General features: G+C 36.2%; 1 protein-coding gene across 6 annotated transcripts in view; it reads right to left on the bottom strand.

Annotated features, from left to right (window-relative positions):
- Positions 1-328: 328 nt before the first annotated feature.
- GAS2L3 (growth arrest specific 2 like 3) overlaps positions 329-25,219 on the bottom strand; it is a 36,977-nt gene continuing 12,086 nt past the window's right edge. For all 6 annotated transcript variants that reach the window (XM_059886968.1, XM_059886969.1, XM_005206743.5 and 3 more), the window contains 9 exons: positions 23,466-23,567; positions 22,889-22,936; positions 16,728-16,896; positions 15,241-15,356; positions 10,489-10,630; positions 9,287-9,350; positions 8,496-8,634; positions 5,913-6,020; positions 329-4,250 (listed from right to left, as the gene is read on the bottom strand). In XM_059886968.1, coding sequence (XP_059742951.1) covers positions 2,934-4,250; positions 5,913-6,020; positions 8,496-8,634; positions 9,287-9,350; positions 10,489-10,630; positions 15,241-15,356; positions 16,728-16,896; positions 22,889-22,912 — 2,079 coding nt within the window. In that variant the 5' untranslated portion in view covers positions 22,913-22,936; positions 23,466-23,567 and the 3' untranslated portion in view covers positions 329-2,933. The remainder of the gene's footprint in view (positions 4,251-5,912; positions 6,021-8,495; positions 8,635-9,286; positions 9,351-10,488; positions 10,631-15,240; positions 15,357-16,727; positions 16,897-22,888; positions 22,937-23,465; positions 23,568-25,219) is intronic.

Here is a 25,219-nt window from a genome sequence, read left to right as displayed (position 1 = left end):
TAAAAGACTAGCCACAAGAGGTTAATTGTAAAAGATAACACACTATACATGCCAACACCATGCAATAAATATCGTGCCTGGCAGAATGCAGACAATTAAGAATATTATATATTAATGTTTTATCATTGTAAACTCTTAAATCACTTCATCACCATACACACTTCTTTTAAGATAAATCAACACCAACACTATTTTTTTTTAATATTTATTTATTCATTTGGCTGCATTGGGTCTTAGTTGCATCATATATGCAATTTCTCACATGAACCAAGTGATCAGAATATACTCAGAACACACAAAAAAGTAAATTGAGAACTTGGTATATATGTTAAATTTTAATACTTGAGAAAATATATTTAAGTTAAAATCTGATACAAACATCACCAGTCCAAGAAAATATACATAAATTTGGATTCAATTGGAGTCAGTATGCAAACCTGGATACAAGACTGTATCTTGACAATTGTTACTGATGGCTTTTTAAAAAGTTAATAGATTTTTATATCAGCTATACATCACAGAGGTTATGGCAATCTTTTTCTCAAAAAATTTCCCTTATCCTTTAAGCATTGTAAATTTAGTGTGAAGAAGAAAGTTAGAGATCATCTAATTTATCAAAACATTTTGAAGATTTAAGTTTTAAGCACCTACTGTAAGGCTCAAACAATGCAAAAATAGTCAGCATTTCATTTTCCCCTAAAGGTTAATTTGATATGTTATTCATAATAACAAATTAAAGCAATGGAAAAATATTCCATTCTTTCTTGGAAGTATACATTATTTCTTCTTCCAGGTACTTCAGTACTTTAAGCTTAATATTCACTTTATTAAACAAAAAGGAAATCATGCACTATTATTAAGAAATGAAAATTTCTTCCCAACTTCAACAATGTACTTTTAACACTGTGAAAACAGTTAGAAACACTAGGTCTTTTAAGAGTATATCAAAATATATTTGAAGGAATTATCTTTCAGCCATTGCTTACTTTAAAAAAAAACAGCTTTATTTTGGAAGAGTAAGCTATAAATAAAAATTCATCCAATGCAGATATAAATGGAGAAATTTTCTGACCCTGAATATTGGATAAAATGAGTATTTCAAGAATATTCTCACTGCATCAAAGTGTGAAATTAAAACAGAATTATAGGAATTAGAAATTCCTACTATCAGTGGCCTGATGAAAATAGGACTATTTATGAATTAATTTCCAATTGAAAAAAATAAAAACTATTTCTTGGGATTTGTGTCACATGTCAATTTTATTCCTGATGTTACTGATATAGAAGCACTGTTTGCTCTTACAAAGAAATAAACACCTTCCTGAAGGTAAAATTCTTCCTTTTTGAAAGATACAGTAAATATTTCTTATCACTAGAAATGTAAAGCTTCTAGTACTTCTTGAATCCTGACTTCACTTTCCAAAGATGTAAATATTATCTCCCTCAATGCCCAGACCAACAGTGAAACTAACTATTGTGGTGACCATCTCTTTTATGAGAAGCATCAATTATTTCAAAAACTAGCTTGCATATAACTTTTGTCTTTATTCCTCAGACAAAAGATCACTTAGTTTTATACAAAAGTTTCATGCTTTATAATCTATAAACATTAGTAGTCAGCTAAAGATGGCTATTCTATGATTGTATATTTGTGTGAACCATTATTTTTCTTTAGAAACACATTTTAGTTTAAAATAGGGAAACATAAACCTCAATATGGAATAACTGATAATACTGTAGTTATTAAACACATCCCTAAAACTTCTGAAAGTACATTAATAATTTTTTTAAATAGGCACAATCTCTTTAAAAACATATTATTTACAAATACATTAGATTGATGGAGTCTATGTAGTCATTACATTATGTGGCTAAGTTCTTTCGAGAATCTGCCTACAGAACAGAAAACGGTAGATATTGACTATCCATTTGATATTGGAAAACTGAAGGCAGCATGACTTGATTGAAGAAAAGGTAACTGGAAAACTAATTAAAATGGGTATTACTATAAAGAAAAATAAAAATCACATGATAGAATTTTTATGCAGCACCACTTTTTCACTATCACCTTAATTTTGAGATTGTAAAAATATAATTTTGATGTTAACATTATTTTAATGTAAAAACTGTCATCTGCACTCATAGAAAATAGCATTATTAAAAAATATTTCTAATATGCTAGAACTACTAAGTTTCTCCTTTCACATTGCACAATGTCCATCAAAAATATAAGTTCTTATAAATAATACATGAACTTTTTTTCCAAATTTCAATTTTTATATCTTAATTTGTTTTTTTTACCAAAAATACTGGTAACAAAATATCACTGATGTTAATATAAGTCAGTTTAAAAATCAGTTCTTTCTGATTTGGAAAGCTTAAAAAATTTTTAAGTAGTAACAATTCTCCCACATCCAGTGTAACAGCAAGCAAATGTGCACCAGCCATCAGTACTCGGTATTGTTCCTTCCAACAATCCTGATCAGGAACCTAAATCAGGTGCCAAGACAAGTGCCAAACCGTTCCTTTTAAATTATAACGCAATAACATAATAGAGCACCTCTATTGCTATCAGCAGGTAATAACCGCCATATTTTAACACATACTCAAAATACAGCAACCATGGGTACAGTCCTAGTAGTGTTATTTGACTTTGTGTTTCCCTTAGTGGGGAGACTTTAACAAAAATGTTTCCATTTAACAAAAATGGAAAATGGTATAAATGTCTATAACTAGTAAGAACCTCCTGGTGGTGAATTCAGGTATGTGAGTTCTGATGAGACTTCTCCTGGGCCCAGCCTCTACCCCCTCTTATTGTACTTAATGTCTGAACCTATTTGGATAAACACAAACAGGAGAAACCTTTTAGGATGTGAAGTTAACACATTCACTCTCTTTCTCTTCTCTTGTTTTCTTAGAATGACACATTATATTTATTTTCTAGGTTTCTTACTTCCCGTCATAACGAAATAATGGTCATCATCTTCCTTCTTTTTAGCAGAAGGTTTTTCATCTGCACTAACCGTCTCCTTGCCAGATGAGGGTGGTTTCCTGGTTGGAGCTGGGGCTTTGCCACTTTTGGGAGGCCCAGCAGCTGAGCACTGGCTCTTGGTGGCAGTCTGTACTGACTTTGGTTCAGGTTGTGTTTTGGCAGAAGACTGGGGAAGACTCACGATGGAGAGTGGGGTACGGCCCGGGGACCTGGAGGCGCTGGTTCCTGTCTTCTGGGACGTGCTTTTATTTTGAGGCTGCTTTTTGGCAACTGAAACCATATTCTTATCTTTCAATTTCTGTGCAGCTTTTGTAGGAGCAACTGAGGATATAGGAAGTGGCTGGTTTAAATTCAGGGCCGACTTAGGTTTCTGGGCTTGCGGAGCTCTACCATGGGGCTGAGCCCGTGTTTCCAGACTCCTGATGACAGTTTTGGAACTGGCTGTTGTCACTTTTGCAGGGGACTGGAAGGAAGAAGGGTTAGGCCTCACATGCAGATGTGCCTTAGGTAGCTTTGGACACTTTGATGATGAATTTAAATGTGTAGCTGAGGGAGAGACTGCGTGATCCCTGGAAGGTACATGATTGTGTTTCAAATGCTTTGGTTCAGTTTTTCCAGAACACTTATTTGGCAGAATTGTAGACTCAGGCACATCTCTTGACTTCTGGGCCGGAACACGCTTGGTCTTAGGAGTACTGGGTGATGAGATACATTTTCTCAACGACTCAGATACACAAGGTGCTGCTCTTGAGAAAGCTGGTGAAAAAGTGCTTTTACCCACTGGATTTAAAGAAGCATGTGAAGATGATGCACTGTTAGAAGGAGCCTGTGGTTTCTTTGTTATGCCCTTTGAAGACATGAGTTTGAGATGAGAAGACGCTGCGGGAGAATTTGCCAATTTAGAACGGACTGACCTAGGGGCCAGATTCCCTCCTTTCAGGGAAGACGCTGACGGCAACGCGGCTGGCAGATGTACCTGCTTCTCTTTGCCCCTTGGAATACCAACCGGTGTGCCAAGTTTCGAGTTTTGTTTCTGAAACATGCTAACTGCTGACAAAGGATTCATTTCAGGAGGCTGAGGTGTTCTGGCAGGCGAATCAGGCACACTTTCAATGGAAACTCCTTTTTGAAATGCTAGAATTTTCTGTTCTAGCGTAGCAAATTGTAATATTCGACAGGGGTCATATTTAAGCAAAAATCCTTGAAGAGTATCCCAGCCTCCACCGACACGGACCATGACATGTTTTCCGTGAAGCATCTTTCCCCCAAAAGAAAGCACAAAACAAAGCTGTAAAACTGTAGGGGGCAGCCATAATTTATTAGCAGTCACAGTCTGTGGTGTCTGTGACTATGAAATGCAGTGCATTTGCCAACAGCTTCACTATAAATTGACAGTCTCTTTCTTGTATTATTAAAATTTAATTCATACTGAATCATGACACTAACAAGAGTCTTCCAGTTTGTAAGAAGATATTTACACACAGCTTACATCCTAAAAATCCAAATTACTAAGTACAAAACTACAAGGAGAACACTGCTCAGTAGAGAATTCACTATTGAAGGAAGAAAGGAGTAGAGATAGTAAAGAAGAGGGAGAAGAGGAAAAAAAAGCCTCATAATAGAGAAAAAATACTGATAAACTGCAGAAGAACAATAAAAATAACCAAATCTTATACTTTAGAATTTAATAAATTAGATTCATAGGAATTATATCAATGTAATCTTTCCAAAACTTTGATATAATCTATTTCTAGTTCTTCTCTGCAGATGAGGAACTAATGGCTCTGAGAGATTAAGGAAACTGTCCCAAATCACCAACTTGGCCTGGCCTCACATTCACCAGGCTGCCAACCCCAAATGGTGCCTTCATGCAGAAATGGTACATCTTGGGTCTGCCAGCGCAGCCTAAGCTGGACCTCAGGCCCCTATTCATTCAACAGGCAAATCAGCACAATTGTATGAGACTTCTCTGCAAATTTTAACTCCAAATCCCACGCTCTGTACACTGTCACTGCATCATACTGCTTAAGAAAAGAAAGTTAATTAAAAGACAGAAAGTGCATGTACCTATTTCTGGGTGAGCTGAGTGGGGTATGGGGATCTAATGATAATATATGAAATCAAAGAAAATGTGGGTAATGAAATTGGATTTTTTTACATACTTTTATATTACATCCCTAACTTGGGAATAAAACAGCTCTTATATCAGAAGTGGACAGAATGCTAAACAGGTAAAACTTGAATCTCCTTATCAGCAACAGGGACAATTAATCAATAACAGATTGCAGAAGGGATAAAGGAAGAAAATGAGCATGTATATTAGCTATCAGTATAGATGCTGATACTGTGTCAGCAAAAAAAAGGCTTCATACTTAAAACTCAAAGTCTTATGTTATTATCAACTACAATATTTCTATTTATTTTTCTTCTTACTGACATTTAATCTTATTAGATGTTCTGATTTTGTTTCTTTCTTCTTATGATAGAAAACTATTCCTTCTTAGGAAGTCTGAAAATGAAATAAGTTATCTGAGGTATTCAAAGATATTTTTTCCCCCAATTATATCCAAAGTCTAAATAGTCTTAGCTATCCCTATGGTTAGTTGCTCAAAACAAGATCTGAACGTGGGGAGGGGTGGGGGTATAAATTGGGATATTGGAACTGACATATATATAGGCTACTATATATAAAAATAGATTAATAAGAACCTACTACATAGCACAGGGACTCTACTCAATGCTCTCTAATGTCCTATATGGGAACAGAATCTTAAAAAAAGAGTGGATATATGTATGCGTATAACTGATGCACTTTGCTGTACAGCAGAAACTAACACAACATTGTAAATCAACTATACTTTAATGAGAATTAATTTTTAAAAAAGATCTGAGTGTGATAGGATGTAAATGGTGGACTTACTCTTATAAAAAGTATTTTATCTCCTAGTCGATATCGTCCTTCAGATAAGTATTCAATAGAAAACCGATGAGAACAACTACAAGGAGGGTCTTCAGCAATGTGCTTAACCTAAGATTAAAAATAAATAAAAAGATTTAAGACTTATGCCAAAACTACTTTAACATTAAAATGTAAGGTTATTTGATAGCTGGGAAAAATCAAACTCAAAGATAAAAATTTAAAGACAGTTCAACTATTATCTCTAATCTTCTGAGTGTGTTAGTAGCTCAGTCATGTCTGACTCTTTGCTACCCCATGGACTGTGGCCTTCCAGGCTCCTCTGTCTGTGGAATTCTCCAGGCATGCATACTAGAGTGGGTTGCCATTTCCTTCACCAGGGGATTTTCCCAGCCCAGGGATCAAACCTGGGTCTCCTGCATTGCAGGCAGATTCTTTACCATCTGAGACAGTCACTAATCTAATAAAAGTTAGCAGTGATGAAGTATTGAGTCTCTCTCTCGCTCTCTGCCCAAGTGTAGCCAGACTCATTGTGTACTCACTGATCACCAGAAAAGGTTTGTGAATGTGCACACAGTGAAGTCAATTCAAAACACATTCATGAGATCGTAAGAAATGTATGAGTTCATGACTAAGCTTGAATTGTTTTAAGACCTGAATTAACATATGTCAAGTCAGGGAGAAGGAATTGGCAACCCACTTCAGGATTCCTGCCTGGGAAATCTCATGGACAGAGGAGATTGGTGGGCTACAGTCCATGGAGTCGCAAAGAGCCAAACACAACTGAGTGACTAAACCACAACAACAAAATTTAAAGCCAAGAAAGCCAACAGAATAAAGAATTAAAAAGTATGCTTATGTGCATATATATACACACATACACACACACATACATGTCAGATAAAGTTTAACCTAGAATTTTCACTTGCCCCCTAATGCTATGCTACAGTAATACTATGGGGGAATATTCAGATATGTTCCAAAGTTACTGTTAAAATACACATATACGTATTTATGTCTATTCACCTAAGACAGGGTAAATTCTAAAAATTTCAACTCAAGAGACATTTTTCTAAAAATACTTGCTTTGTTTCAAATAGTCTGCTATGGAGATGAGTTGAACTACCTCTACTTCTCAAGGGGTTTACAGAATTTTTAGCTACAGTAAATATCTTACAAATGATAAAAACTGAAATAAAAATTTAGGAATTCTATATTCAAAACATGGAAATTAAAATGAATTGACTCAATGAAAATATTTCCTGAGATATGTATGACTTGAAAAAAAGTCACATATCAGCCACTATGGAAAATATTTTGTTCTCCTAAAATGACACTTTTGAAAAATCAAGACCATGTTTATTTTTCTCAACTACTTGTCATACAGAGTATATCTAAACAAATTCAGTTAACTGAATACAGACATGATATTAAAGAAAGTCTCTTCAGATATACTCAGTGTAGCTGAGCACTAACAGAAATTTATGACTGTCTTAATTATCTACCCAAGATGACACTTATGGATTCATCTGGGGCCCAATCAGAAGTGTCTGGATTTATCTCTCAACATCATTCATTTAACAAAATAGCATGATTATAAACAGAACTGATTTTCATACGCCATTCAATCAAGTTTATCTTGTTGACAGCCTGGGTATATGTGTGCATGTATATGTACACACATTCATACACACACATACATACCACATCAAAGGATAGCTAAAAATAATCTGAACTTGGGGAAAGGATTTATAATTATTTAAACCATTTATAAATCAGATAAAAAAGTAATTTGAAAGGAGGTAATTATTTCAGTCATTATTTTCTATCCATTAAAGTTTCTTAGGTACACAGAACTGCAGTTCTATACTTCTTCACAGCACTCAAAAAAATGAATCAGATAATAATTGCTCCCTATTTTAGACATGATCCTAAGATCTTGGCAGATCACGTATGTATAGGTGGACATTGAATATATTCATACAGCACATACAGGTTTCAAGAAATGTGTTTTCTTTTAGTTTTCATAACAAGACTAAAGGTCACTTATTTTCTTTGTTCAAAATACCAAACTCCACTTATATTCAGCAGTACAAATTAGCACTAACCCACAATATAAATAAGGTGGTGAATTTAAGTGAAATAGTAAATACTGTGACTAAAAAAAATGTTCTCCTCTGGTTTTAATCTATTGCATAACTAACATTTTAACATTAAATAGCTAAAGAAATTAAAATCATCTGTGAAGTCTCTACCTTAACATCCATTATTTTCATTCTCCTTGTTCTGATACATACTTTATACAAAATAAACATTTTTCTTATTGCTATATGGTCTTCATAATGATCACATAAAATGATTATTCTGTAAAGATAATGAATCCTAATTTACCTAACCAATGTCCAATTTGAGAGTATTTATATTGCTTCCAATTTTTCACCCTTACAAATAACAGTGCAATAAACACTTACATTTGTGCTATGTTTTTTTCCCCTTTTCAATTACACTAAAAATGAAAGAGGAACACTTCTGGCAAATTATGAGACTGACGCATCACAGTTGAAAGAAAGTGTGACAGTTACTTACAGCTTCGTGCAGCTCTTCATGCTGACAACACGATTTTGGAATGCTGATGGAATCTTCAGGCCCAGAAGTATTAAGTAAAGTCTCTTCTAGTTCAATTTCTTTCTCAAGTTTTACTAATACTGGTGGCTCAACCCCATATCTGAAAATCAATTATGAGATCTCATCAATCAAGTGAAGTCTGAGGCAAGTACTTACATGTATATCACAACAGGTTTCTTTTAATTTTAAATAAAGTCTGTATGACTCTTCTACCAATAGTTTCATCGGAACATCTGGAAATGCTTTTTAATGTCTCTTAGACTGCCAAAAATTCAGATTATCACCTTTACACCACAGCATATGTATTTGGGTTACTGAATGTTCCCAATATTCAATCTGGGATCCTAAAGGTACCTTTAAAAATCAGCTCATGAGTGAAGATAGAATTGAACTAGGTATGGAGAATACCAAACCTTGGCCTTCTTATCAAACCCTCTTTGTATTCAAAGGACTTGCCTCACTTTGAACTGCTTAAAGGTTGCATGCTCTTATTCTACTCTTAACCTAAAAAAATCTAAGTGCCCACTCTTATAGTTTAATATTAAATAAAGGCAAGCTATATGAACAAGCAAATGTTGACACAGCTCATGTGAACAGTTACTTAAGGAACAAAAAGAAAGAAAAAAAAATAAGTTACTTTATTCCAATTAAAAATTATTTTCACTTAGAGAAAATAGTATCCTAGATAAAATAAAGTAGCCTAAAACATCTTTATGACTTTGCACAAGCCTGAAATATTGTGGAATACATACCTTGAGACAATTCGACCAATTTCAAGAAGACAAAGATACACCTGTCTTGGATCTTTGTGCAAAACTGTGAAAAAATAAGACCACATATTTTAAGGGGCAAATTAAACAGGCAATTATACATACACAAATACTTTGAGGGAATATACAGACAGTCAAGTAAAAATCTTAGATAGCTTTCAGTTTGGTCACTGCAGAGACGCTTCCGTTGAATTAAACGAAATGAGAAAAAAATCAATAATTCTCCAGTAGAGCATGACTTTTTAAAATGAATTGTCAAAAACATTAATCCATTTAGATAACCAAGTTGGCAGCTTCTGTTTATGAGGTAAATCTAAACACCATGAGTGTGCATCATTTGACCTTCTGTTATTTCTGTAATTATATGGTCAAAGAGAGATTACCAGTAATTTAGACTTTGTTGAGTAATTCTTGATTAAAACATTAATTAGTTAATAAGCATTAGTCCAGAACTTTCCCACAGCCAACTCATTTAGGAAGTAAAGTCTGTCTAGGCCATTCTAGATATATAGGATTTATAACTATAAATGAAAAGTTTAACCATGTATTTGATTTGGAATCTGATTCTCCGATTGTTTCACATCTATTTAGAACATAAATTTTTTCTAGGAAAATGAGATGTGGCATTTGAGTTCTTATTTGGAAAGAAAAACTAGAAGTGAGGCATACAAAAATATCCTGCTGCTGCTAAGTCATTTCAGTCGTGTCCGACTCTGTGCGACCCCATAGATGGCAGCCCACCAGGCTCCGCTGTCCCTGGGATTCTCCAGGCAAGAACACTGGAGTGGGTTGCCATTTCCTTCTCCAAAAATACCCTTGTTGTTAAAATATGTTTGTTAAAACCCAACAAACAGAAGATGTCAGTATCACTGGATATGGTCACCTGAGGCCAGACTAAAGGAACCAGAGAAGATCATCAAGATCATTTGAAGAAGAAGTGAAGTCACTCAGTCGGTCTGACTCTTTGTGACCCCATAGACTATAGCCTACAAGGCTCCTCTGTCCATGGAATTTTCCAGGCAAGAGTACTGGAGTGGGTTGGCTATTTCTTTCTCCAGAGGATCTTCCCCACCCAGGGATCAAACCCAGGTCTCCCATATTGAAGGCAGACACTTTACCGTCTGAGCCACCAGGGAAACCTCAAAAATATCCTATTAAACATTAAATATGACTACAACATTTACCTAAACCTTCAGATTCAAAGAGGTAAGTCTCATCAACCCCAATGTGCCTGCACCAGTGAAGGAAGTTAGCAGTATTGTCTCTAGCAAAGAATGAACCAGATGCAGCATCTTTCTTACAGGGCACTTTTCTCATTGGAAAATTCTGGAAAAGACAAAAGAATAATTTCAAACAGGTATCAAGAATATTTTCATTAGATATCCATTTTAATATGGGTATTAAAATGGGCATTAATAAATGTTTAGTCCCTTGAAGATAGCTAAAGATTATATAGCACTAGGTAGAAATGCATCTTCAAAAATTATTTTTGCTTTATTTTGCTTCATTTAATAAGTATTGCCATTTTACTTTATTTAATAAGTATTGAGTTGGCCAAAAGGTTTGTTTGGGGTTTTCCATAAGATGGTACAGAAAAACTCAAATGAACTTTTTGGCCAACCCAATATATTCTACAAAGTCATTTCTAGGAAAACAATCTAGTCAAAATTAGCAGTTCAGTTCAGTCACTCAGTCATGTCTGACTTGTTGTGACCCCATGGACTGTAGCATGCCAGGCACCCTGTCCATCAGCAACTCTCAGAGTTGACTCAAACTCATCTCCATTGAGTTGGTGATGCCATCCAACCATCTGATCCTCTGTCGTCCACTTCTCCCCCATGCCTTCAATCTTTCCCAGCATCAGGATCTTTTCCAATGAGTCAGTTCTTCACATCAGGTGGCCAAAGTATTGGAGTTTCAGCTTCAGCATCAGTCCTTCCAATGAATATTCAGGACTGATTTCCTTTAGGATGGACTGGTTGGATCTCCTGGCAGTCCAAGGGACTCTCAAGAGCCTTCTCCAACGCCACAGTTCAAAAGTATCAATGCTTTGGCGCTCAGCTTTCTTTATAGTCCAACTCCCACATCCATACATGACTACTGGAAAAACCATAGCTTTGACTAGATGGACCTTTGTTGGTAAAGTAATGTCTCTGCTTTTTAATTTTATGACTGCAGTCACCATCTACAATGATTTTGGAGCCCCCCAAAATAGTCTTCCACTGTTTTCACTGTTTCCCCATCTATTTGCCATGAAGTGATGGGACTGGATGCCATGATCTTACTTTTTGGAATGTTGAGTTTTAAGCCAAATTTTTCACTCTCCTCTTCCACTTTTATCAAAAGGCTCTTTAGTTGTTCTTCACTTTCTGCCATAAGCGTGGTGTCATCTGCATATCTGAGATTATTGATATTTCTCCCAGCAATCTTGATTCCAGCTTGTGCTTCATCCAGTCCAGCATTTCTCATGATGTACTCTGCATATAAGTTAAATAAGCAGGGTGACAATAAACAGCCTGCTGCTGCTGCTAAGTCGCTTCAGTTGTGTCCGACTCTATGCGACCCGAGATGGCAGCCCGTCAGGCTCCACCGTCCCTGGGATTCTCCAGGCAAGAACACTGGACTGGGTTGCCATTTCCTTCTCCAATGCATGAAAGTGAAAAGTGAAAGTGAAGTCGTTCAGTCGTGTCTGACTCTTAGCGACCCCATGGACTGCAGCCTACCAGGCTCCTCTGCCCATGAGATTTTCCAGGCAAAAGTACTGGAGTGGGGTGCCATGGCCTTCTCCGAATAAACAGCCTAGATGTACTCCTTTCCCTATTTGGAACCAGTCCATTGTTCCACGTCTAGTTCTAACTGTTGCTTCCTGGCTTGCATACAGATTTCTCAGGAGGCAGGTCAGGTGGTCTGGTATTCCATCTCTTTCAGAATTTTCCACAGTTTTTTGTGATTCACACAGTCAAAGGCTTTGGCATAGTCAATAAACCAAAAGTAGATGTTTTTCTGGAACCCTCTTGCTCTTTCCATGATCCAGCGGATGTTGGCAATTTGATCTCTGGTTCCTCTGCCTTTTCTAAATCCAGCTTGAACATCTGGAAGTTCATGGTTCACATACTGTTGAAGTCTGGCTTGGACAATTTTGAGCATTACTTTGCTAGTGTATGAAATGAGTGCAACTGTGTGGTAGTTTGAGCATTCTTTGGCATTTCCTCTCTTTGGGATTGGAATGAAAACTGACCTTTTCTGTCCTGTGGCCACTGCTGAGTTTTCCAAATTTGCTGGCATATTGAGTGCAGCACTTTCACAGCATCATCTTCCAGGATTTGAAATAGCTCAACTAGAATTCCATCACCTCCATTAGCTTTGTTCATTGTGATGGTTCCTAAGGCCCACTTGACTTCACATTCCAGGATGTCTGGCTCTAGGTGAGTGATCACCCATGGTGATTATCTGGGTCATGAAGATCTCTTTTGTATAGTTCTTCTGTGTATTCTTGCCACCTCTTCTTAATCTCTTCTGCTTCTGTTAGATCCATACCATCTCTGTCCTTTATTGTGCCCATTTTGCATGAAAAGTTCCCTTGGTATTTCTAATTTTCTTCAAGAGATTTCTAGTCTTTACCATTCTATTGTTTTCCTCTATTTCTTTGCATTGATCACTGAGGAAGTCTTATCTCTCCTTGCTATTTTTTGGAGCTCTGCATTCAAATGTGTATATCTTTCCTTTTCTCCTTTGCCTTTCGCTTCTCTTCTTTTCATAGCTGTTTGTAAGGCCTCCTCAGACAACCATTTTGCCTTGCTGCATTTCTTTTTCTTGGGGATGGTCTTGATCACTGCCTCTTGAACAATGTCATGAACCTCCGTCCATAGTTCTTCAGGCACTCTATCAGATCTAATGCCCTGAATCTATTTGTCACTTCCACTGTACAATCATAACGGATTTGATTCAGGTCATACCTGAATGGTCTAGTGGTTTTCCCTACTTTCTTCAATTTAAGTTTGAATTTGGCAATAAGGAGTTCATAAGAAGTTCATGATATGAGCCACAGTCAGCTACAGGTCTTGTTTTTGCTGACTGTACAGAGCTTCTCCATCTTTGGCTGCAAAGAATATAATCAATCTGATTTCGGTGTTGACCATCTGGTGATGTCCATGTGTAGAGTCTTCTCTGGTGTTGTTGGAAGAGGTTGTTTGCCATGACCTGAGCATTCTCTTGGCAAACTCTATGAGCCTTTGCCCTTCTCATTCTGTGCTCCAAGGCCAAATTTTCCTGTTACTCCAGGTGTTTCTTGACTTCCTACTTTTGCGTTCCAGTCTCCTATAATGAAAAGGACATCTTTTGGGGTGTTAGTTCTAGAAGGTTTTAAGAATGACATGAGAATTCCAAAGCACATCTTTATAGTACATCTCCTCAAACATAAATACAAACACAAAATTATTGCTGTTAAAGGTTTACAGACTGACAAATTTTTGCTTACTTCCTTATTTGCAGATTTACAAATACAGTTCTGAGTTTCTTGAGGAGAACTTCACCAATGAAATAGTAGCCCATTCTTAATTCAAGATCTTTGAAAATCGATGATCTAAGTTGTACAGAATCCTATGTTTTTACTTTTACTATCTGGACCAAATAATCCTGCTGATGCTGAGCAGTTTCTAGTTTTGTCTTAAATTTTTACTTGAAATAAGAAATTCATGTATAAGGTTTTTTCAAATGCAGCAGGCATAGTAGGGTATGTCCTTCTGCCACCGCTACCCCTCAGTTCCTTCCACTCCCTGGAGATAACCACTATTACCAGTTCCTTATATTTCCTTCCTGTTGCTATTATTTTCCAGAGTTAAAATAACTTTCTGAGTTTTTCTAATTATATATGTATATTAAAAAATCAAACAACACTGCCAAATTCAAAGATGGTTAGTAGCAACTGAAATCTCATGCACATTTCAGTAAGACATCTCTGTACACAAGCATATGTATCCCTACATACTGCTGCATGAACACACTGTTCTGTAGTCTGATTTGTGTAAGCGCATATGCACACTTAATGACAGGTTGCAGGCATCCTTGAGGGTAAATAGTCATTTCTAATGAACAGATAATATTCTACTATTTAGGTACCATAATTAATTTTAAACAACTTCTTTACTGAAGAGCATTTAGGTTGTTCTTAAATTTTTTTTGCACAATAGTTCCTGTGAATTTGTGGTTATTTTTTTAGAATAAATTCCTGGAATTAGAATTATGTTACATAGCAAACAATATGCTTTATTTTCAAGGTGATATATATTACCTATTTTCTCCCAGAAAGATGGTTCTACTTTATATTTCTACCAGCACTAGGCTCATGCTTAGAACCCACACTCACAAACGTCACATCCCATGAATGAAAACATCCGTATTTGATAAAAAGAGAGGAAACCTTATCTACTTCAAATCACAACCTCATGGTCAATGGAGGAAAACTGTCTAAGAAAAGTTTATTCATTCAACCAATACTTATAGAATTTACCACCAAGATAGTATATAAGGAATAAAAAGATGATGACGACAATAGCTCTTAACTGTGTGCCAGGAACCATCATAACCTCTTTTTTCATTTAACTCTTACAGTAATCCTATAAGGAAGGTACTGTTATTCTCAGGCGGAGCTAGCTATTGCATATTTACTATACACCAGGCACTAAGCTAACCACTATCTCTATACTATCTCATTTAATTTTGCTGACTCCTCGAAACTATATTCTATAAAGTAAATGTTAATATCTCCATTTTACAAGTGAGAATTTTTTTTCGGATGCTCAAAAATATTAAGTAAATTATCCAAGATTTACATATAGTTGAGGTGGAAGTTTATAATCTTGTAGAAATAAAAAGTGTCCATAAACAAATCAATATGTACCAAAGTACAAAATCACTACTGTCAAACATTTTCTTACCACAGGTTCTTCAGAGTTGCATGTTTTCACCATGTTTTGAAGAACATCAATCAGTTGGCATAACAGCACTCCGTTATCAAGTTCTTCCAATAGCCTTTCGGCCTTAACTTCAATACCTAAGAACATATTTCAAAGCTAAGATTCTTCCAGAAATGGTAAATTCAAACAATATGGCTAAAATTTAATTAAATGTAATCAGATTATAGCTGAAACACTAGACAAACACTAGATCAGATCCAAGGTATTCACTCTTAGACATTACAGTTAAAACAGCAGATAAGTGAATTATCTTTCAAATTAAGTGAAAGTGGAATGAAACAAAAATATCTGTGGTATAGAAGCACAAGCACAGAAAAAATAAAATGACATCTACTGTATTTCATTTAAAAACATTGAAGTGTTTTATATTTCAATATTCACTATTCAGTTTTGATTCACTGCACATTACAGCTGCATGCACAGGAAAGATTCTCTATAAGATGGACTTTGTTGCAATTTAAAAATGAAACAGCAACATAACAAGCATTCAGGAAATACCAGCTTTCCACCTCTAAAATCCTCTTTTTGGAAGCATTATTACATAATAAACTTCAAAAAAATTATCCAAATCTTCAAACTGATATGAGATCTTTAGATTGAGTGTTCAGTGTATGTTTAATAATCTTGAAAGACCATAGATGAGATGTATGTATACCTTTTCATGAAAACTTTGGAAGGCTACACAAAATTCTGTTATTTAAAAGAGATTTCCCCCACCCCCTGCCCCCGGGGGTCAAGTTCAGAGCACTCATACCCTCTGAGTAAAGAAGTAAGATGCCATGTATTCCCCATCCCAACACTTCCTCCTAGCTTTCATATCCCCGTGCCCCTCAGAGCTTCAGAAACAGAAGTGAAGTCAAAGTTGCTCAGTTGTGTCCAGCTCTTTGCAACCCCATGGATGGTACAGTCCATGGAATTCTCCAGGCCAGAATACTGGAGTGGGTAGCCGTTCCCTTCTTCAGGAGATCTTCCCAACCTAGGGATCAAACTCAGGTCTCCCACATTACAGCTGGATTCTTCACCAGCTGAGCCACCAGGGAAACAGAAATCATTTTAATTACAGCATATATTCCACCCAGAAATCTCATGCTTTACACAAGTTTAAGGAGGAAAAAAATCAATGAAATATAGACTCCCAAATTAGACCAATACACTTAAATTTTTTTTTAATATTAAAAATGAAAACATTGATTATTCACAGCTTTTACTACTTGACCTCTACCATTAAGCCTCAAACTTGCTTACTATTCAAGCCCTGGGGGTCAGAGTGAACCAGAATGTCTTCTGTAAAATAGAATGTAAGTTTGGTGAAAATAAGGACATCAAATATTTCCTTCACTAGAGGATCCCCAACCTCTGGAACAATGATTCCTTGACAAAGAGTAAGATTCTCAATAAACATTTACTGGGTAAGACAACATAATTTTGAGTATCTTTGAAAGCCTTACCTAATAAACCATTTAACCAGATTGACAGGTCTTCTTGCATGGGCAACAGGGTGGCCTCATGCCTCACAGCTATCCACTCATCATACTGACAAACATCAGCCAAACCTGGCCCGTGTCTGGGGGTCAGAGGACTCCGTGGACTTAGAGGCAGGTCTTCTCCAAACCACACCTAGAGAAAACATCAACCAATCGGTGCAACTGGTTAAAAGTCAGAATTCCAATGTTTATTTAAATAATGAATCATAGACTATATTTAATATACACGTATACAGAGCTGCAGCAGCTCAGAGAAAGTTAACAAACTAGAAGCAAACTATTAGTCTAGATACTTGACTTACTTTCCATATTTAATTCTGTGACAAATGTAAGTGAATCTCTAACTAATGGATTCTACTGTCAAATCAAGGGGATAAAAGTTAACACATAATTATTTTTCTTTCACTTGTTAGCTGAGTAAGTTTAACGAGTTACCTGACCAGAGTCTCAGCATCTTGGTTGTAAATTGAGTTAATAATACATCTTTGTAGAATGTAGAAGACCTGAGTTTGATCTCTGGGTTGGGAAGATCCCCTGGAGAAGGGAAGTCTTGCCTGGAGAATTCTATGGACAGAGGAACCTGGCAGGCTGCAGTCCATGGGGTCGTAAAGAATTGGACATGACTGAGCGACTAACACACTTGTGGGCCTAAGAATATTTGTTGAATAATGGACAAATAAATGAATGAGTGCACAGATGGCATTTTATAAACTTTAAATCCTAACAACAGTGTTATCTAAAAAACCTATATAATCTGGTCCATCACCTGCTATTGCAAGGCCCACAAGCTAAAAATGATTTTTACATTTTAAAATGGTAGTTATATAAGCACCTACATAATAGCTTCAATTTTGCCTACCAACTCACAAAGTCAAAAATATTTACTAACTGGTCAACCCCTGGTTTAAAATAAAAACTGACATAAACATGCTATCAAACCAACACTTGCAAATTTTGAAATACAATTAGATGTACTTTTAATATAGAATTATTGAGAGAAAAGACTGTGCTAAATTTCAATTGAGGAAAGGGTATCAGAGTCCAAGTGGTGAAGGAGTTCTCACAGGAGGGGAGAAACAGAGGATAAGAGCTCGAGTGAGGTGACAGGGTATCTACTACACATGGGTACAGCCCCAAGCACAGGGTCAGACCCCAGGCAAGGTAAGGAGGGTGTCCACTGGGGACAGTGGGGGAACGTCCCAGTGCAGGGTGTCAGAACCCAGCTGAGCTGAGAGAGGCATCAACTTAGGGAGAGGTGGCAGTAACGATGGGAGACATGAGGATTTATCAAGTTGGAGCCAGGTTTCTTCCTGCCAAAAAAGAGAGGTATAACTATGGACTGAGAGAAAATTAGAATGAACTCTATGGTGTACGAATGGAGTATCTTTTACCAGAAAGCAAAGAAGTACTTAAAGAATGATGGAGACATGCAAAAGGACCCAGAAGTCAACTTGAAGGGACTTCTGCTGGCTAAATTAAGAACAATTTGAGCATCAAAATAATGATGTAAGGGAATTATAACATACTGAACAAAATGGACAACTCTGAGTTCACACACTTACAAATAAATGAATAAACTGGAATTCTGATGAGGGATGAGATTTTCATATAGTTTCAAAGAACTTCCACAGAAATACTTATTACAAAGAAAGAAAGAAAGTAATTTCACAGTTGAGAAACTTATCAGGCAGCAACTGAACTGAGTGACACAAGTGAATATGATCAATAATGGGACAAATCAAAATCGTATGCCACTTGATGGGATGTAGTGAGATGAAACAGCATCCCTCTGTGATATTCCTGCCAGGATGCATAACCTCAATCTAATCACGAGAAATATCAGGTAAATCTAAATTGAGGGACATTCTACAAAATAATTGGTCTATAATATTCAAAAGTGTCAAGGTCATTAAAGCAAAGACTAAGATACTGCTCTGGACTGATAGAGAAGAAGGGACACGACAACTAAATGCAACATGTGATTCTGAACTGGACACTATTGGACAACTGGCAGTATTTGAAAGTGGTCTGAATATTAGACGGCAGTACTGCACCAACTGCACCAAGTCAGTCAACATCCTGACTCTGATGATTTCATGGTGGTTTTACAGCAGGAAGTCCTTGCACATGAGAAATATACTACTGAAGTTTGGAAGTAAGGGGGCACAAGATCTGCAACCTATTTTCAAATGGTTCAGCACTTAACAATTAGTTGTAGGTCTGTGATTGCTTTTAAGTAAAAAATTTTTTAAGTTTTCTAAAAAAGAGGTATAAATATAGGTAACATCAAGTGAATCTAGTTCTTTCTTGATTTTTAAAAGCAGACAATTTCCTCCCTAAAATATATTAAACTCACTGAAGTTTATTTGAGGCAAGTCTTAACTATATCAAATTAAAAGCTATATCAACACCATTGTTAGTCTAGACAAACCTGGAGGAAAATAAAGAGCCCATTCCGATCTGCTGTAGTAAGAAATAAACACATTTTTAAAAAATTCCAAAGGCAAAGAAAGACAAGGAATATATACCACCAGAGGCATGCAGGAGTAGCAAAACTTAAAAGTACCCAAAGACAAAGAGAAACAAAATTATTTGAGGGGCAGTGGTTCAGGAAAATACATGAGGATCCTATAAAGTTTTAGGAAAAGGATTTTGTTTATTTCCCCAAATTCTCTTAGAATTATTTCAAAGGGAGTATAGCAGCAATTTAGTATCTAAAACTTCCCTTCATAAGCACATCTTGTTTCTGTTTGTAATCCCAAGATTCAGTATAAGACCTAGCACATGATATGCAACCAAAAATATTAGCTGAAAAATTGAGGGATACTAGCAAATGACTTTTTGCACCATCAAAATCAAGATGCATCTTACAATCAATGGTTTTTTATAGTCAATACAATGTTATTTGTCATTTAACTGAGCTGACAAAAGTCAGAGAAGATGTGAATGTTTGTCAAAGAAAAATGGGTATTAGCTAGGAAGGTGGTCTCGAAAAAATCATGTGCAAAAATGGAGAAGTTAAAATTAACAAAAGTCATTCTAAATTTCTTGCCATATTAGGGAGACGAGTACTTGGATATTCCTATTATTTCAAACAGAAAACTATAAAAACCTGGGTTGATAAAAAGGAATGAATTTGAGTCAGTTGCAGTGAGGTGGGTAAACCTAGAGCCTCTTACACAGATGAAGTAAGTCAGAGAAACAAGTATCATATATTAATGCATATATATGGAATCTAGGGGGAAAAGATAGTGCTGATGAACCTAGTAGAGAACAGACCTATGGACACAGCCAGGGAAGGTGAGGGTGGGCTGAGCTGAGACAGCAGCACTGACATCTGTACACTATCACGTGTAAAACAGATGGTGGGGAGCTGCTGTATAACACAGGGAGCCCAGTCTGGTGCTCTATAATGACCTAGAAGGGTGGGATTGGTGGGGAGGAGAGGGAGACTTTAGAGGGAGGGGATATATATAATTATGACTGATTCACATTGTTGTACAGCAAAAACCAACACAACATTGTAAATCAATTGGCATATCAACGTTGCTAAAAGTTAGATGTTAACAACAAAGTCTGCATGTATAAAGATTGTCCTCAAACATGCTGAAAACTGTCATATTGCAAAGATTCCTAACCATAGGCCGTCTACAGAAGAACTTGAATCAGTACACAACTTACTGATTTAACCTAACTGACATTTAGGCAAAAATTTAGGTCTATGTACAAACAATCCTTTTCTGAGAGAGAGAGAGTTCATAGTTTTTGTCAGGTTTTCAAAAGGGACTGCTGCTGCTGCTGCAGCTAAGTCACTTCAGTGGTGTCCGACTCTGTGCGATCCCATAGACAGCAGCCCACCAGGCTCTGCCGACCCTGGGATTCTCCTGGCAAGAGTACTGGAGTGGGTTGCCATTTCCTTCTCCAATGCATGAAAGTGAAAAGTGAAAGTGAAGTTGCTCAGTCGTGTTCAATTCTTAGTGACCCCATGGACCGCAGCCTACCAGGCTCCTCCGTCCATGGGATTTTCCAGGCAAGAGTACTGGAGTGGGTTGCCATTGCCTTCTCCCAAAAGGAACTAGGACCCAAAAAAGTTTAGGAGCTATAGTTCACTGATTTTTAGACTCTAAGTTTATTTACTAATCAGAACCATGGACATAAAAAGGGGCAAGGAAGACCTTCATGAATTAAGTGAATAAGAAACAAAATGAAAACAGCTGTCTACTGGGTGCCTCCTCTCTGCAAGGCATTTAGGAATAATAAAGTCTAATTAGCAAAGAGGTGAAAATCCTAGGAAGTTCTCACATTCACCAGGGAAACAAGCAAAAACTTCCATGAGGGATGCCAAGAGTACTCTTGAAAAAGGATCACTAGAGGTGGATCTGTGTAATCTAGATGAGAGAAAGGTTCACGGAACTACAAGAAAACACTGTGAAAAAAAAAAATTCATCAAGAAAGTATTAATGGCCAGCAGGATGGAAATGAGAAAAATATGGTCAATGTGCAATGATAAAAAGCACTCAATAAGGAAGAAAACATAATCAACATGAAATTGATGACATGCAGAGACCTGGTTAAAAACAGACAGATGTAAATACTCAAGATAAAAATGGTTTTTAGGAATAAGAAGTTCTGAGCATACTCAATGTGGATTAGAGAGGACCCAAATAAGACCTTTTGGGAGACTGCCATGAACTGCCAAGTCCCAAAGGGAAGTGAAAGTCGCTCATTCGTGTCTGACTCTGTGACCCCATGGATTGTACATTCCATGGAATTCTCCAGGCTAGAATACTGGAGTGGGTAGCCTTTCCCTTCTCCAGGAGATCTTCCCAGCCCAAGAATCTCCCGCATTGCAGGCAGATTCTTTACCAGCTGAGCCACAAGGGAAGCCCAAGAATACTGGAGTGGGTAGCCTATCCCTTCTCCAGGGGATCTTCCTGACCCAGGAATCGAACTAGGGTCTCCTGCATTGCAGGTGGATTCTTTACCCAACTGAGTTATCAAGGAAGCCCCAAAGGAAAACACTATGAAAGTGTTTACTAGCAGAGTTGGAAGACAGAGCTGCACAGCACAGGAGGAGAGAAAGCAACAACACAGCCTGAGTTGTTCTTAACCATTTAATAAATTATCTTCTCTAGGCTATCACCCACTGTTATCTTGATGTCGTCTTTCTTAATTAAAAAAAAAAAAAAAGACTCTCATGACACAGGTATAATCTCCAGTTTTACATTTCGGTAATTTTGTTGTACCAATGATACAACCAAACTTCTTAGGTGCCTAGTATGTAACACATTCCAGGACGCATCAATCTCACTGATTCCTCACAACTACCTAAAAAATAAGTGCTATTATCCTCACCTTAGAGGCAAGGAAGTGGGAACTCAGAGAGGTAAAATAACTTGCCAGAACCTCATAGAGTGGCAGAACTAAAATCAGACATGGAATCTGATTGACGCTACAATTCTCACTTTTCAGGGCAAACTTTATTATCAGTTGCTTGCATCTTTCTAAGTAGACCTTCCAGGCAGTTTTAAGTTAAAATTCAGTCATGTTCTATGTATATCAAAAGAAAGAAAACTTTAAAGGATATAAGAATAAGTACTAACTCTGGAAATGATTCAAATTCAAATGCAAGATGATTCTGGTTTATCTCATTATTTCCATCTTGCTTCTCCTCACCAAAAAAATAACTAAAAAAATCCACACTTTAAATTTTAAGTTTTAATACCATGTTACTTACAGGCATTAAAGGACACATGTACAATTATATAAAATTAAAATTTTTCATTTGTTTTCATTGAAAGCTCTTTTAACTACAAACACATCCTAAATTCTAATGAGAAGAAAATCACAAAATATTCTAATTATTTTCCTTGGGTAGTATAATTAAGATGAACTCACCAACCCTAAAGGTATTTTTGATTCTTAAAAATATGCAGTATTAATGAATGCTTAAAATTAAAGTCTTTTTAGAACTAGAAAGTAAAAATAGAGTATTTCTGTTATTAAATTTGATGCTTAAAAAACTAGTACAATAAAAAAAATTGTGATAACTCTACTAATTATTGCAATCTTGTTACACTGATCTCATTATTTCAAATACATATTTTCCCAAGGAAACCACTTACTTGAATTGCAGGCAGCATGGTCATCTATACTGAAATGACACTGCTGTTCTGAAAATAAAACAAAACATTAATATTAACACAATGGTAGCTTTTCCATTCCCCCAAACCCTCAACTTATAAGGAATCTGCTTTATTCTATTCGACAGAAAACCTAATACTTTTTCTTCTATTTGGAGTTATTTGATGATAGGAGAATTCAATCATACTCCTAGCTTCTTCATAAAAGTACTCCTCATTTGAGAAAGGAAAACCTGAAACACTTTAATATGTAGTTTCTGGCACTAATATCAAAGAAACTCTTAAAGCATCTGACTAGTAAAATAAAATTAACAATAAAACTTAGTTTTAAATGAAAAATGTCCCAGAATTTCTCCCTGTGAAGACACTGTAAGTATAATACAAACATCACAATGACTGATACTGAAAGTATCTTTCATCTGATCTTTACAAAAAGATCATGTAAGTTTATCTAAACTTCGTATAAATTCACAAGAGGCTAAACCATAAGCCTCTTCTACCATACAATAAGGTAAAAAAGAAAAAATATCAATTTTAACTATGAAACAACACTCAATACCTTTCTATAATAATTTTTCATAAGTTATTTTCTCCACGAGGTGTTAAAGCCAAAAACCCAAAAGGAACAGGAATTCAAACTCTCAAGTACTATTCTTGAAATCTACAAGAAAAAAAATACAACTTTAATTAAGTTAGATTAATACAATTCTTTAATATATTTTCAGAGGAAAAAAAGAGTTTGAAAACATTCAGAATAATATAGACTATATAAAACCTAGAATTTTTAGATTGCTGAGAGCAGCATAATATACTGGTCTATTTTTTAATTGTAAACCACCATTAAAACATTCTTAGAAAAAAATAGGAAATGGCTTATGGCTATAATGTTATCCATTTCCCAGGAAAAGTGACTTTCTTCCCCTAAGTCATACCAAACATACCTCAGGCACGGTGACCACTACACATTCCACTTTCCTCTCAGGAACACATCTGGTACCAAAGCTGAAATGGAGCTAAACCTATCTGAAAAGTCTGATGTTACACATCACGTTGGTTTTGTAAGAAGTCAGAGAACAGCAGAATGTTCCTGATATCATTTTTCCTTCTCTCTACCCTAGCAAAAGGCCAAAGTACAATTGAGCATTACTAATGAGCTTGTTATGCTTCCCACGAGCTAATTCAGTGGGGAATACATTTTCCTTTAGCATAAATAATCCTTTGTCCCTAACAAAGATCCACAGTAAGAAGCTTCCGAGACCATTTTTAAAAAATGCAGCAGAGAAGCTGCTCCTATTAAAATAAGGAGTCCCACATAATCAGACAAGAGCTTGAACAGTTGGAACTGCCAACCCCAAACAAAAGAAGGCTTAAATTATAAGGCGTGTGCAAATCAAGAACAGTGACACAGTCACAAAGAAGCTATCACAAGAATGTTTAGCAGTTGCACTTTTTACAGAAAATTCGACAAAATTAGTTTTATGAAAGAAATGAAGAATTTGTGCACAACCTTCAGTCACTGAACTTTAGCAGAGTCTATTTAAATATAATATATATACGTACATATATATATTTTCCCACATCACCCTTATCTCATAGAACTACTTTAAAGATGACAAAAGGACAACCATCTTGATTACCTTTTAAAAGTAGTTATTTAATAAATGTTACTCAGATAAGTTATAACACATCTTCATATGTGGAAAACTATCATGTACACAAATATATGCTCTTACTGGAAAACATTTATTAGTTGATGAGACTCTATCAGTGAATCATCAATTAACTCCAGAGTATTCACCGTGTTCCAGATACTAAGAGCCAGTGATTTGATATTTTCGAGCCATTCTCTTTCTAAGCCATTTTTGTCTCAAGTATACAATCCCAAAGCAGCTTCTTGTCTACTGCTAGCCCAGTCCCTAACCTGCATCACAACTGCAATTCTTGCTGCTTATTCAGCTTATTACCTACTTTCCTCTTATCTATCTTTCCCTAAAAGTCTCAGTCTCTACATTTTTTTCCCACATAAACTAATTACACTGAATCAGCAACTCTTCACTTTGGAGCTGCATCTTAATTAGCAACTTACTGGCCTTTTTGGTTTCTGTTTTTTGTCTGTCTTTTTGGAGAAGACTATTTTAATTCTGTGCCATCTTGAGGAAGTCTTTTCCTTTAGATCTGGAGGGGGTGGTGGGGGGTGGCAGTGGGAAGCTCTCATGTGACCAAGGCCAGACTATTTGCTAATGCAAGTCTTCAACAAGACAAACCACAAGTGAGGCATACCATGCTCAATTTTTTAAATCTGGAGAAAATGTT

The sequence above is a fragment of the Bos taurus genome, chromosome 5 (assembly GCF_002263795.3).
Source record: "Bos taurus isolate L1 Dominette 01449 registration number 42190680 breed Hereford chromosome 5, ARS-UCD2.0, whole genome shotgun sequence".
NCBI lineage: Eukaryota > Metazoa > Chordata > Mammalia > Artiodactyla > Bovidae > Bos > Bos taurus.
The sequence above is the reverse complement of the archived record's forward strand: the minus strand, read 5'-3'. Positions and strand labels throughout refer to the sequence as shown.